Genomic DNA, 14,910 nt, shown 5'->3' on the forward strand with positions numbered 1-14,910 from the left:
CCTGCCAGCAACTCTACAGATGCGGCACCGACGTTCGACGTCTTCCGTGTCCCGCCTACGTAAACAGGAAGTTACATCAGCGCGGCAGAGGGAAGGCCCCGGAGTAGGAAGTAGGACGTCGGTGCCGCATCTGTAGAGTTGCTGGCAGGCAGGCAGCGCCGTAGCGAAGTTTAAGCACCGCCTCGGGGGTGGGAGACTGTGCACAGCAGCGCCGACAGCATTAAAAGAAGCACTGCGGCAGGGGTGGGAGAGGGTAAGGATCTTCTGGGCTGGCCTGAGGCTAAACTGGGTGGGCCTGGGCCCATCCAGGCCCACCCGTAGCTACGCCCCTGGTGGTTACCGCTCGCTAAAAGGGAAGTACCACCAGGCTACAGTAGCAGCCCAGCAGTAGTTCCTTCCCCAAGCACGCTCCATTTCCAGTGCTGCAAAAATGTTTCAATTTTTGTAGCACCGGTTTGTACCTGGTGGTAATTGGGCAGTGCCGTGCACTGCCCGGTTACCGCCGAGTTAGCGTGGAAGTCCTTACCGCCACCTCAATGGGTGTTGGTAGGTGCTCCCCCCCCCCCCCAAAATGGCCACGCGGCAAGTTGTTCACTTGCTGCATGGCCATTTCTTCAAGAAAAGGGAAACCTGCCTTTTATCCACTGCAGTAAAAGGGGGCCTCAGCGCACGTGAAAAACACGCGCTGACGCCAGCGCAGGCCCCCTTTTGCTGCAGCTTCATAAAAGAACCTCTTAACCCTCCATTGCTCCAGGTGCAACAGTATTACTACTACTACTATTTAACATTTCGAAAGCGCTACTAGGGTTACGCAGTGCTGTACAATTTAACATAGAAGGACAGTCCCTGCTCAAAGAGCTTACAATCTAAAGGACAAATGTACAGTCAGTCAAGTAGGGGCAGTCTAGATTTCCTGAAATGTATAAAGGTTAGGTGCCGAAAGCAACATTGAAGAGGTGGGCTTTGAGCAAGGATTTGAAGATGGGTAGGGAGGGGGGCTTGGCGTAAGGGCTCAGGAAGTTTATTCCAAGCATAGGGTGAGGCGAGGCAGAATGGGCGGAGCCTGGAGTTGGCGGTGGTGGAGAAGGGTACTGAGAGGAGAGATTTGTCCTGTGAGCGGAGGTTTTGGGCAGGAACGTAAGGGGAGATGAGGGTAGAGAGGTAATGAGGGGCTGCAGACTGAGTGCATTTGTAGGTAAGAAGGAGAAGCTGGAACTGTATGCGGTATCTGATCGGAAGCCAGTGAAGTGACCTGAGGAGAGGGGTGATATGAGTATATCGGTTCAGGCAGAATATAAGACGTGCAGCAGAGTTCTGAATGGATTGAAGGGGACATAGATGGTTAAGTGGGAGGCTAGTGAGGAGTAGGTTGCAGTAGTCAAGGCGAGAGGTAATGAGAGCTTGGATGAGAGTTCGGGTGGTGTGTTCGGAGAGGAAAGGGCGAATTTTGCTGATGTTAAAGAGGAAGAAGCGACAGGTCTTGGCTGTCTGCTGGATATGCGCAGAGAAGGAGAGGGAGGAGTCGAAGATGACTCCGAGGTTGCGGGCGGATGAGACGGGGAGGATGAGGGTGTTATCAACTGAGATTGAGAGCGGAGGAAGAGGAGAAGTGGGTTTTGGTGAAAGACGATAAGCTCTGTCTTGGCCATGTTCAGTTTCAATGTACTACTTATATTGTACTACTTATATTGTGAGCCCACTAGGGAGAGCCCCAGTACCTGTGAATGGAATTGTAAATCGCTTAGGTCTAAGCAGTATATAAATACTTAAATGAATGAATGAATGTATTGAATGTGGTAGGTTTATTTTGTTAGTGGCCACTATTAGTTCTTTTGAGCGATGTTCAGAACCACTTGTTATTTATTGTTGTATTTTTATGAGACATTTTTTGTATTAGTAAATAGGTAATACTGTTTTTTTTTTTAGCTGGTACTGTATCATTTATCACATGGCTGTTAGATGATGTCTTTGAGTTTCTTCGGTTTAACCACAGGAGTGTATATCCTTGCCCCTTTGTTTTAGCTCATTTATCCGTATAAGATTATGCTGGTTCCCTTGACACCTTTTCTGCTATTTTAAATTGGCCATTACTTTTAATTCTTTGAATTATTGTTTATTAAGTGCATTATGTTTTATTAATTTTTATTTTTTTATTGCTCATTATTGTTGTTATTATTCAGACATATGTACATGTTTTCTTTTAGACTCTTGATGCAGGCCTAGTGGTCAAAACATGGCCTGTGTCAAGTCTTGTTAATAATAAAGATCATTATCAGTATCTACTACGCTGTTGAATGCACTTTTGTAACCTCTGCTTATACCCTTTACCGGGGGATTTCAACCCAGTCCCCCTGGGGATCTCCTGAAAACCCCAACTGGATGGGTATCCCCTGAGGACTGGTTGAAAACCTCTGCCCTTTACTATTAAGATGTTTTAATGTGTACAGTGTTGACATAAGTAAAATACGATGCCAGTGTTTGCCAGCGGTGGCCCCCGGAGACCTTTGATGTGCCCCCATTCTTACTTTCTGCCTCCTTATTTAAGCTCAAGACAAAAAGGGGGAGTAGATGGGAGGAAGAGCCAGATGCCCAAAGGCCAAGACATTTCTCAACACATTTGGAAACTCCTTCCTTCTTGGTAATACCTGTAAAGAAAAATTTGAAGGCTGACTGGACAGGATGGATGTCATTGACACATGCTGGTCAGCAGTGTTGTGGCCCCGCATGGGAAGAGGTTTGGCAGCTCTCCTGTAGCTCATTTCAATCCAAAATGTCCCTGACTTAAAATATTAATGAAGATCACTGTACTATGCCATATTGCGTACTGTGATTTGAATACATTTACTACTGTCATTGTCTGTTGCCTATTTTCAACTTAGTCATGCTCTATACAACCTTGAGTGAATTTCTTCAAAAAGGCAGTAAATAAATCCTAATAAATAAATTTAAAAAATTATTCAGGGTTTTACAACATGTATTTTTTTTTTGCCATAGTAGGAGAAGGAAATCCCAGAGGCATGGCTTTGGTCAGTTGGGGGAAATAATGTGCATAGACTGCATTTTCTATGGTTTACATTTTATTTTCAAAGAAAAGAGTACCCATAGTAAATGTCTTTGTTATGTCTTTTTATTTATTTATTTTTGGAGTCTGTGGTCTCTTTCTCTAATTTCTTGTGTTACCTGTAAATTGCTAGAATAGTAAATAGAAAGTATAGAAACATTTTAGATAAATAAGAAAAATAATAGCTGATTAATAGAGGTGATTAAGCAGCTGATTTTTGTTCTCAGACCCTTAGATTTCATTGGAACATTCAGCAACAGGTGGTCATTTGGATTTGCAATTGGAGCCATTGCTAATAAGGTCATGCTTCTCTTCTTAGAAAGCTACATGCCCATACCTGTTCCACCGTGGGCCAAAGGTATATACACATCTCAGTGAATTTTTTGTTCCTAGATATGTATTTTTTTTATTGTAGACTGTAGTTGAACTGTAAATGTGACAGTCTGAAATCAGATTATCAAAAATGTCTCAGTCTTCATTTTCTTAAGCATGATGCACTGGGGCAATTGGTATTGCATCCACAGAGCAACTTTATCAACATCTGAACTTCAAAACAAAGCTTTCTTTGTCATGATCAAGTACTACAATCAACCTTAGTAGTACATTTGAGAGACTTAGATCATTACCCCACATACCCTGCCTTAGGAATGAGGCTCATTATTATCATGGTATGCAGAAAGCTAACTCATTTGGAGGAAGGTTCATACTGACTGCATTGTGTGCTATTATATTTCTTTAACCGGCCGGTTAAATAGCCTAAAGTTGGCTAAGCACTAATATTCAGCACAAGGTGCCAGCTATCTCGGCTGAATATTCTCGTTTAGGAGGAGATTCTATATATGGCACCTAAAACATCTGCACTGAAATCAGCATCAACTAAGCATATTCTATAATTCCATATCATCATGCTGATCAATCCATAGACTGGTGGTTGTGTCCATCTACCAGCAGGTGGAGATAGAGAGCAAACTTTTGCCTCCCTATATGTGGTCATGTGCTGCCGGAAACTTCTCTGTATGTTCTCTATCTCAGCAGGTGGTGGTCACACACAGCAGCAGCTCTGGCTAGGCCTCCAAGCCTAATTTTTAGGTTTTGTTGAGTGCCTGGGGTTGAGGGCTCTTCTTGAGCAAGTGCAAACCTGGTGGCTCCAGGTCCCTCCTTTTCTCCCCCCCTCCCGCTGGCTCCGTTAAAAAAAAAAAAAAAAAAACCATTTTGGATGCCCTTAAAGGCGTTTATTTCGACGTTTATTTAAACGTTTATTGCAGCTACTCACTGGGACACCAGGTCGTTACAGCTCGGAGCGTGAAGCAGGTAATTTTTACCTTTTTTATAGCGGGCAGGGGGTTCCCCGATTGATCTCCACGTGGCCTATGGCGTCGGAGGGCGAGGGCGCGAAGAATCGCTCCCCGGACCGCGTGTGCGCTACTACCGGGGATGCGGGGGTATTAAAGTCTGATTCGCCCTTGTTGGGTGTCAGTTCGGAGGCCGGTCAGTGTCCCGGGTCTTCCTCTGGTGCGGCGGTTTTTCCCGCCATAAACGCCCATCCCCCGCTCCTCGCCTCCGCCATCTTGGCCGGCCACTCTGCTCGGACGGCTTCTTCTTGGGCCGCCCTTGAGCCGGGAGACGTTCATGCCATGGACGCCCTTGATTTGGGCGACGGCAAAAAAGCGGCTAAAGTTAAGCGCCGTTCTTCCCGCGCGGCTCCTTCGCGGAGTGTCACGCCAGACGCCATCTTGGATGCGCAGCATGTTTCTCCCCCGCTCTTGCGAGCGCCGGTTGAGGGTGCGTCTGGGGCTGTGGCCCAGACTGCTGAAGTGCACAGTCTGGGGGGTTTCTGCCCCTAGTTTATTTTGCTGCTGCATCAGGCCTTCCTTATGCAGAACGCTGCCCCTTCTCCTTTATCCGATAAAGGGGTTGAGGCCCCCGGAAGTAAACGCCCTCGGGTGGATTCCCAGGCCTTAGAGGACACTGTTTCCTCTGATGTAGATGAGGGCAGCGTATCTGAGTTCTCCCAACGGTCCTTTGGGGATTCCTTGGAGGAGACGGATTCCCGCTCGGATGGAGCGGATGACCCCTCTGCAGCACGGATCTTTCGCTCAGAGGATTTGCCCAACCTGTTACTGCAGGCCATGAGCATTTTGAAGATTTCCTCTCCGGAGGACGTCTCTCCCTCAGCCCCTGTTGGCTCCGCCATTATGCTGGGGACGAAGTGCCCGCCTAGAACCTTCCACGTGCATGATGCCATGCACACCTTAATTTCGGCTCAATGGGATGTCCCGGAAGCGAGCCTCAAAGTGGCTAGGGCTATGTCCCGCCTCTATCCTTTGCCTGAACGTGAACGTGAGGCCTTTCTTTGGCCTACCGTGGATTCTTTAATCACTGCGGTGACTAAGAAAACGGCGTTGCCGGTGGAAGGTGGCACGGCCCTAAAGGACGCCCAAGACAGAAGATTGGAGGCGGCCTTAAGGTCGTCCTTCGAGGCGGCTGCCTTAAGTTTGCAGGCCTCAGTTTGTGGCTCCTACGTGGCCAGGGTGTGCCTGACGATTGTGCAGCGGGCTTCCCCCTCGGATCCTTCCTTGAGGGCTGACTGGCCGGCCCTGGAATCGGGCTTGGCTTATTTGGCAGACTTACTGTATGATGTCTTGAGAGCCTCGGCTAAAGGCATGGCTCAGACAGTCTCTGCGCGGTGCTGGCTTTGGCTGAAACATTGGTCTGCGGACCACGCCTCTAAGTCCCGCCTGGCTAAGTTGCCTTTTAAAGGCAAGCTGCTCTTTGGGGTCGAGCTGGACAAAATCGTGACCGATCTCGGCACGTTTAAGGGCAAGAGGTTACCAGAGGTCAGGGCTCGGGCCAGTGCTCGCCCAGGTATCTCCAGAGGACGGTTTCAGGAAGCCCGTCGGTACCGACCGGGCAAGTCGGGCTCCTCTGCCCCCTCTTCCTTCAAAAGGAACTTCTCCCCCAAGCAGCATTCCTTTCGCAGAGACCGCCGTCCCGGAGGTACGCCCTCCGGTCCTCCCCCAGGGTCTCGTACCCAATGACGGGGTCTTGGTCCATGGCCCAGTGCAGATTGGAGGACGCCTGTCCTCGTTTCTGGGCGAGTGGACCAGAGTAACTTCAGACGCTTGTGTGCTAGAAGTCATCAGAGACGGCTACAAGCTAGAGTTCTGTCGACCCTTAAAAGACGGGTTTGTACTCTCTCCCTGCAAGTCTCCGGTCAAAGCTGTGGCAGTGCAGCAGACCTTGGACAATCTGATCCGCCTGGGTGCGGTCGTTCCGGTGCCAGAAAATCAGCTTGGCAAGGGACGTTACTCCATTTACTTTGTGGTACCAAAGAAGGAGGTTCTGTACGGCCTATCTTCGACCTCAAAGGGGTCAATCGGGCCTTGAAAGTTCGGCACTTTCGCATGGAGACCCTCCGCTCTGTTATAGCGGCAGTGAAGGCAGGAGAGTTCCTGGCATCCTTGGACATCAAGGAAGCGTACTTGCATATTCCCATCTGGCCTCCTCATCAACGCTTTCTGCGTTTTGCAGTACTGGGCCGACACTTCCAGTTCAGAGCCCTCCCGTTCGGGTTGGCTACTGCTCCGCGGACCTTCTCCAAAGTAATGGTGGTCATCGCGGCCTTCCTGAGGAAGGAAGGAGTACAAGTCCATCCTTATCTGGACGACTGGTTGATCCGAGCCCCCTCTTATGCAGAGTGCGGCCAAGCTGTGAACCGGGTGGTTGCTCTTTTGAGCTCCCTGGGGTGGATCATCAACTGGGAGAAAAGCCAGCTGCGCCCAACTCAGTCCCTGGAGTATCTGGGAGTTCGATTCGACACCCAAGTGGGCAGAGTGTTCCTGCCAGACAATCGGATTGTCAAGCTTCAGGCTCAGGTGGACCAGTTCCTAGTAGCCTCTCCTCTTCGGGCTTGGGACTATGTGCAGCTGTTGGGCTCAATGACGGCCACGATGGAAGTAGTGCCCTGGGCCAGGGCTCATATGAGACCACTACAACACTCTCTGCTGCAGCGCTGGACTCCGATGTCTGAGGATTATGCGGTGCGCCTTCCCTTGGACCCAGCAGTGCGCAAGGCGCTGAGCTGGTGGATGCAGACGGACAAGTTGTCTGCAGGAATGCCTCTGGTGACCCCGGAGTGGATTTTCGTCACGACGGACGCCTCTTTGTCGGGCTGGGGAGCCCACTGCTTGGGAAGGACAGCGCAGGGGCTCTGGTCTCCTGCAGAGGCAAAGTGCTCTATCAACCTCCTGGAACTCAGAGCCATTCGCTTGGCGCTTTTGGAGTTCATCCCGGTACTGGCGTTGAAGCCAGTACGGGTCCTGTCGGACAATGCCACGGCTGTGGCCTATGTCAACCGCCAGGGAGGTACCAAGAGCGCCCCTCTAGCCAAGGAGGCCATGAATCTATGCCAGTGGGCGGAAGCGAACCTGGAACAGCTGTCAGCGGCCCACATTGCCGGAGTCATGAATGTCAAGGCGGACTTTCTCAGTCGCCATACCTTGGAGCCCGGAGAGTGGCAGCTATCTGCTCAGGCGTTCTTGGGCATCACGAAGCGCTGGGGCCAGCCGAGCCTAGATCTGATGGCGTCATCGGCCAATTGCCAAGTGCCGCGCTTTTTCAGCAGAGGACGGGACCCTCGATCCCTGGGAGTAGATGCTCTTCTCCAACAGTGGCCGACACAAGAGCTTCTCTATGTGTTCCCGCCCTGGCCCATGTTGGGCAGGGTGCTAGACCGGGTGGCAAAGCATCCGGGCCGGATAATCCTGGTGGGTCCGGATTGGCCCAGACGTCCCTGGTATGCGGACTTGATCAGGCTCTCAGTCGACGATCCTCTGCGGCTGCCAGTGGAGCAGGGTCTGTAACATCAGGGTCCCGTGGTGATGGAGGATCCCTCCCCCTTTGGTCTTACGGCCTGGCTATTGAGCGGCAGCGTCTGAGGAAGAAGGGCTTCTCAGACAAGGTCATCGCCACTATGCTGAGAGCGAGGAAGCGCTCTACTTCTACTGCTTACGCCAGGGTTTGGCGTACCTTTGCAGCGTGGTGTGAAGCAGGCTCATTTTCTCCATTCACTGCTCCAATTTCTTCAGTGTTGGCATTCCTGCAAGAAGGTCTGGAGAAAGGCCTGTCGCTCAGTTCCCTTAAAGTCCAGGTAGCGGTCCGCCCCGGGTGCACGCCGGTGGGGGGTGCTGCGGCGTGCGCCTGCTCCGAGTTCGCTAATTTCGCTCGTTCGCTGCAGCTCCCTCTGCCCCGGAACAGGTTACTTCCTGTTCCGGGGCAGAGGGAGCTGCAGCGAACGAGCGAAGTTAGTGAACTCGGAGCAGGCGCGCGCCGCGGCACCCCCACCCCAGCGGCGTGCACCCAGGGGGGGGGTTCATTTCGCCGGGGAGGGGAAGGTGTCATTTAGCGGGTGGGGGGGGGGCGCATCGGCGATCCGCCCCAGGTGCCATCCAGGCTAGGAACGCCACTGTATATACAGTGTGGAATTTTAAGCCTATTCTATAAAATTTAGGTGTACTTTAGAGAGTGCACCTAGGCGTAATTATTTTCTGCACAGAGTTTTCAGGCATCATATATAGAATCTAGCCCAAAGTGCTAATATTCAGCAGACATAAGCAGCTATCTCGCGCTGAATATGAGCTCTTAGCTGGCTAAGCACTATTTAACCAGCCAGAAGCCATTCCTGGCCAGTTAAATAGCACTAAATATCAGACCCTATGTGCTTAGTACTGATTTTCAGCATTATGTACCTCATTAAGGGGTCCTTTTACTAAGCTGTGGCAAAAGGGGGCCTGTGCTGGCATCATCGTGTGTTTTTGATACATGCTGAGGCCCCCTTTTACCGCTGCAGGTAAAAGACAGGTTTTTGCACTTGCCGCGTCGCCATTTCAGGAGGGAACACTTACCGCCACCCATTGAGATGGCGGTAACTGGGCAGTACACGGAAATGGCACGCACTGGGGGTGGGAACTACTGCTGGGCTTCTGCGGTAGCCCGGCAGTACTTTCGGTTTAGTGAGCGGTAAGCCCACATTGGGCTTATCGCCGCTTAGTAAAAGACCCCCTAAGAGGCCTGGTTACTAAGCTGCAGTAACACTGAAATATGTGTTTAATCCCAAATTAAACAATGCAGGTAATTTGAGAGTGCCTTCTATTAGGACAGCAAAACATAGGTGAGTCCAAGTGTATGACTAGCCTCATTCCAAATCACAGGGCAAAAATTGTTGACCAGGTTCATGTTCTGTCTGAGATTTGCATTATGAGTAAGCAGGAGCGTTGCAAGTGCCAAATGCTCACTGTACAGCACGCCCCCAGCTGACATGGTGTGCTTCTGCCACACCCACTTTGGTGACATCAGCACAAGGTAAGTCAGTGGAGGGGTTCCCTTGCGCCCTGTGCGGCCACACTGGCTGCACATAGTTCGCTACAGCCCTATGAGTAAGATATGTCATGGGTGACACCAAAAAAAATGGAAGGAAGCTGGAAAAAATCTTGGAGGGGAACCTGCCTTTTCTTCTGTAATCACTGGAATGTTTGTGAATGGGGTAGCTACTACAAGCTCATTTGTTGTCTCTGCAGCCTTTGTTGGTCTGTCTATAGACCTACATTGTCTTAACCAGGGGTTCTTAACCCTTTCCTCAGGACACACCAAGCCAGTCAGGTTTTCAGAGTACCCACAATTAATACACATGAGAGAGATTTACATACAGTGGAGACAGTGCAGAAAATCTCTCATGTATATTCATTCTGTCCGATTTTCAGACCGCAGAAGATGGCCGGGATATCTTCTGGGGTCTGTGCTGAACCCAGAAGATATTCAGTGCCAGTGTGGGGCTGCAGACTAATGAAGCATCCCTTTCAAGCCAAGCAGAGAATATTGTGCATTTAGAGCAGAGTGATACTCAATATCTGCTACCCATGCAGAGAAATCTCTATAGCACTACATGGTTGAGAATCTGTAGAATTATACTAGACATTTGAATGTTTATGTTTTCAACATTCTTAAAGCTCTTACCAGTTCATGGCATAATCTACTCAGGAAGACTGTTAGAAGCCATGACAGTTCCGCCAGATGCTCTACTACCTAACAGTAGGCTTAATTTTTTTCATCTTGTAAACAATCTGGTGAGGTGCCGGGGGCCATGCAGCCCGCTTTTGATTGGGGGTGGGGGGGAGTTTTGGTTTCAGCAGAAAATGCACTGACATTTTTGGCTGAAACCAAAACATGGCCAAATCCAGATTTCAGCCCAGTTTCTTCTCCGAACTCAAAACAGAAACCTAAATTTGATTGGCCTCTAATGTACACTCATACAAGTCACTTAACGAAGATCAGAATTAAAAACAGAAGTGTAACGCACGTCACTAAAGTTTTGGCATAGATGGCAAGCCCATGTTTTCATTGATAACCATATGTACCTGGAGCTTGGAGAGAGCACAAAGCAGGAAGCCAAGTACTTGAAATCCCCAGATCAGTGTCCCTCCCAATTCTTAGTCCAAGCTGGGAAATATTGCAGGTGTTGCTTCCCCTGCCCTTCCACTGGCAATCAGCAACACTACATCCTGAACCTACCTGTGCTTTCACTGCAATCACTTCTGTAATCGTCCCAGGCTGAAAATGTTGCATACTGCTCCCTCCCCTGAGGCTGCAATCACTGCTGCAAGTTTGGCCCAGAAATATAGGGGCTGATATTCAAAGTGATTTAAGCGGACAGCCATTTTAGAAAGGCTCCACAAGGGGCAGGAGCGAGGGGGTTGTGCTCCTGCACCCAGCGACCACTGCTAGACCACCAAGGTGCAGGTAGGCCCAGTGGGTAGGGGCTAGCTGTAAGTTGGGGAGTTCAGGAAGGCCTTTCTTATGCGGGCTTGGGGAGGGCGGAAGGGAAGGAAGGAGCATTGTCAAGGGGGTGGGAGGGGATTCAGGGGAATTAAAAAAAAAAAAAAAAAAGAGTTACGTGGGTCCCAGCCGAATGTCGGCCGGGCCACCCAAAATTATCCCCTGATATTCAGTGCTGGGGTCCACACATGGCTCAGCACTGAATATTGGGGGATAATTTAGCTTACAACAATCAGTGTTTTTAAAAAACACTGACCGCCACCATGTGAATATCAGGGGGATAGGATATTCCTGCCACAAGTACTGCCATTTGTGGATGCAAAGGAGGAGATGGTCCGAGAACACTGCCATCCCAGACCCTCTCCCCTTCTGCCAACTGATTATTGGATAGAGAGCATAGGTTTTAAAAGGGGAGCTGGTGGTGTTGAAAGGGGAGAAATGATATGCATAGGGGAGGGGACAATGGGGTGGGAGATGAGAGTGATGGATTGAGCCTTAGGGAGGAGCATGAGAGAGAATGTATAAACATAGTGAGTGGTCTTAGGGGTGGGAGGTGCCCTCCGCTTCATAAAAATTGGCATTGAGATTACGTAGGGACAAGGGAGAACAGGGATTCATGGGTTAAGTGGGAAGTAGTTGGGTGGGAGTATGTGAATATGGATGGTGGAAGTGGGAGAGAGAGACTGAATATGAATTCAGGCATTCTGTGTAATGAGGGTAAGACAGCTGGATGGGGGATATGTTAGATCAGTGTTTTTCACAAGTGTGCCACAGTCACGCCCCCAGCCAGCGACCTGGCATTTAACGTTTTCTTCTGTAGCAGTTAGCGGCAGTGGGCAGAGATTCAGACAGCCTGCTCACACAAACCCCTGAGTAATGTAACTTCCCACTTCCGTATAGGCGGGAAGCATCAGAGAGAGGGCGCAGATTGGCCTAAGCAGGCTGTCTGAATCACTTCCTGCTGCTGCTGCCACTGATTGGTACAGAAAAAAAGGTGAGACATATGCCAGCACTGTAAAGATGCACTGACCGCAAATACTAAGGAAGCACACAGTGCTAGTGTCTATCCCCTAAAGACAAGATCAACTGGTGAGCCTTATTTAAGTAGTGCGATTCTAAGACTTTTGGGGTTTAAATAGCTAGGAATTTCCTCATAATTTTCTGTTTTTCACTGAACGATTACTCTGGGGAGGGGGGGGGTTCGGTGGGGGGAGGGGGGTTGCAGAGTTTCAGCAAATTAATTTATTCTGTACTTTTCTAACTCTTTTCTACTTAGTATTAGATCAGGGGAAGCTTTATGTTAACTGCATCTAACCATTTTTTTTTACCATAATTGTATGAAATATCATTGCAGCAAGCCTCCATATGTGTATCTTTTGAGTGGGACAGTAGCACAGGGTGTTAAATTCAGGGTGTGGTTAGGGTTAGGGTTGGAAGGTCCTGTGGGGGATGATTTGTTTGATGGCACATTGAACCAAGTGCAGTTCTCCTGTTGCATCTGTTTTCATTTGTCACCAATATTGAAGATGTATAGAAAAAAACTTCTAAGCCTTATTTTTTTTAAAGATAAGAAGGTGGTGGGTGGGGTGGGGAGTATTCGCTTTAAAATTGTTGCTCTTGAATGCATGTTATTTGTGGCTATAAAGATAACACAATGATCAAAATTTTCATTATTGAACTTTAAACACAATCTGAATACTCGTTTGTTAAATGATAAAATGTATCCTTAAAAATCTGATGATGTGCCTTGACAATTTTTGCTTCCTTGCTTTTTGCAGCGACGATACTCCCATGAGGAAGTTCTTTCCTTGCTCTAAGGCATTAATACTCTTTTTCAGCTCTGAAGAAAGTATTGACTGAGTTTTGTTTTATTCGGCTGCACATCTACAGACTCCAGATGCAGGCGGAAATGCCTAAACACGGTACCGTGTCGAGTCTTAGTGGTACAATTGATACAATAAACCAGGGGCGTAGCCAGACTTCAGCGGGAGGGGGGTAGAGAGCCCGAGGTGAGGGGGCAAATTTTAGCCCCCCCTGGCACCGCCGACCCCCCCCCCCCCCGCCACCACCACCTTTGACCCCCCCCCCAGCGCCAACCCTTTCGACCCCCTCTTCCCGTTGCCAACCCTCCCCCGCCGCCGTTGGGTACCTTTGCTGGTGGGGGTCCCCAACCTCCAACAGCCAAAGTCTTCTTCTCTGGCGCGGCCATATTGCTGATCTGCAGGACATCAGACTCACAGAAACAGACGCCTGCCCTTGCAGATCAGCAATGCGGCCGTGCTGAAGAAAAGGAATTCGGCTGGCGGGGGTTGGGGACCCCCGCCAGCAAAGGTACCTGACGGCAGTGGGGGAGGGCTGGCAGTAGGAGGGGGGTCAAAGGGGTTGGCGGCGGGGAGGCCTGGGCCAAATCTACGGGGGCCCATGGCCCCACGTAGCTACACCTGCAATAAACTCCTGGTTTTGGATTCAAGTCTCCTGTGTTTCATGGTTGGAAGTGCCATTATACACCCTACTCCCATGTATTTACCACTTGACAATTTTTGTGCCTTGTCAGCGTGTTGCGAGATGAAAAAGGTTGAAAAATCACTGTGTTAGATCATCTGAAGTATTTCAGAGAAGGCAAAGAAAGGTGGAGTGAGTTGAAAAGATGGGGTAAAACTGAAAAGGATGTGCATGTGCTGGAAGAAAGAGATGATCTGTGACGTGATGATAAAAGGTGAAAATAGAAGAGCTGGAGAGCAGATGAAAGAGGGGTAAGTGAAGAATGGGCAGGAAAGAGACTAGGACCAGGATAGGATAAATAAATTGATCTTACAACTATGGCAAAAAAAATCAGTCTTTAATGGTTAGAAAATATCATTTTTGTGAATGTGTATTTTTTTTGTATTATGCTCAGTACAGGAGAAAATGCATGTTTATTTTTATTTTTCATATGTTGTACTGGTCACAGAGGCCGTTGACTTCTTGGGATTTTCATTTCCAAATTTTGGTCCTTTATTCTGTAATTGTTGAGGATTGATCTGTGCTTTGTATGTGTGACCAAGATGGGGAATTCTGTTGTCATCTAGTTTGTGTAGAAATCTATAGCAGTCTGACGTGTTTTGCTTTTACAAGAGAAGGTGTGGTGATGCTCTGAAGCTACAGTTCTGTACAGTTCTTGCTATTTGATAAGGATCTGGATGGCTAAAAAAAAAGAGTCTGGTTTGTGCCTGATTAAAACACATTTTTTTTCCAGTTTACAGGCTTTTTTTCATATTTGTCCTATCATTTTTAAGTGTGCACTTTCCTCTATAAAAGTTGCCAAAAATTGTATGCACAAATTTGGGCATGTGCCCAATTTGCTCGTGCAATGTAATTGAATAATGAACCAATTAGCGCCAATGACTGGCTTTTTAACAAGCAACTGTTGGCACTAATTGAAATCAATATCCTGGAGGAAAGGAGGAACAGGGGTGATATGATACAGACGTTCAAATATTTGAAAGGTATTAATCCGCAAACGAATCTTTTCCGGAGATGGGAAGGCGGTAAAACGAGAGGACATGAAATGAGATTGAAGGGGGGCAGACTCAAAAAAGATGTCAGGAAGTATTTTTTCACGGAGAGGGTGGTGGATGCTTGGAATGCCCTCCCACGGGAGGTGGTGGAGATGAAAACGGTAATGGAATTCAAACATGCGTGGGATATGCATAAAGGAATCCTGTGCAGAAGGAATGGATCCTCAGAACCTTAGCTAAAATTGGGTGGCGGAGCAGGTGGGGGGAAGAGGGGTTGGTGGTTGGGAGGTGTGGATAGTGGAGGGCAGACTTATACGGTCTGTGCCAGAGCCGGTGATGGGAGACGGGACTGGTGGTTGGGAGGCGGGGAATACTGCTGGGCAGACTTACACGGTCTGTGCCCTGAAAAAGACAGGTACAAATCAAGGTAAGGTATACACATATGAGTTTATCTTGGGCAGACTGGATGGACCGTGTAGGTCTTTTTCTGCCGTCATCTACTATGTTACTATGTAATTAACA

General features: G+C 48.9%; 1 protein-coding gene across 1 annotated transcript in view; it reads left to right on the forward strand.

Annotated features, from left to right (window-relative positions):
• LOC115463719 (stimulated by retinoic acid gene 6 protein-like) overlaps positions 1 to 14,910 on the forward strand; it is a 393,767-nt gene that overhangs the window by 163,706 nt on the left and 215,151 nt on the right. The window contains exon 6 of the mRNA XM_030194443.1: positions 3,289 to 3,419. Coding sequence (XP_030050303.1) covers positions 3,289 to 3,419 — 131 coding nt within the window. The remainder of the gene's footprint in view (positions 1 to 3,288; positions 3,420 to 14,910) is intronic.

The sequence above is a fragment of the Microcaecilia unicolor genome, chromosome 2 (genome assembly GCF_901765095.1).
Source record: "Microcaecilia unicolor chromosome 2, aMicUni1.1, whole genome shotgun sequence".
Taxonomy (NCBI): Eukaryota; Metazoa; Chordata; class Amphibia; order Gymnophiona; family Siphonopidae; genus Microcaecilia; species Microcaecilia unicolor.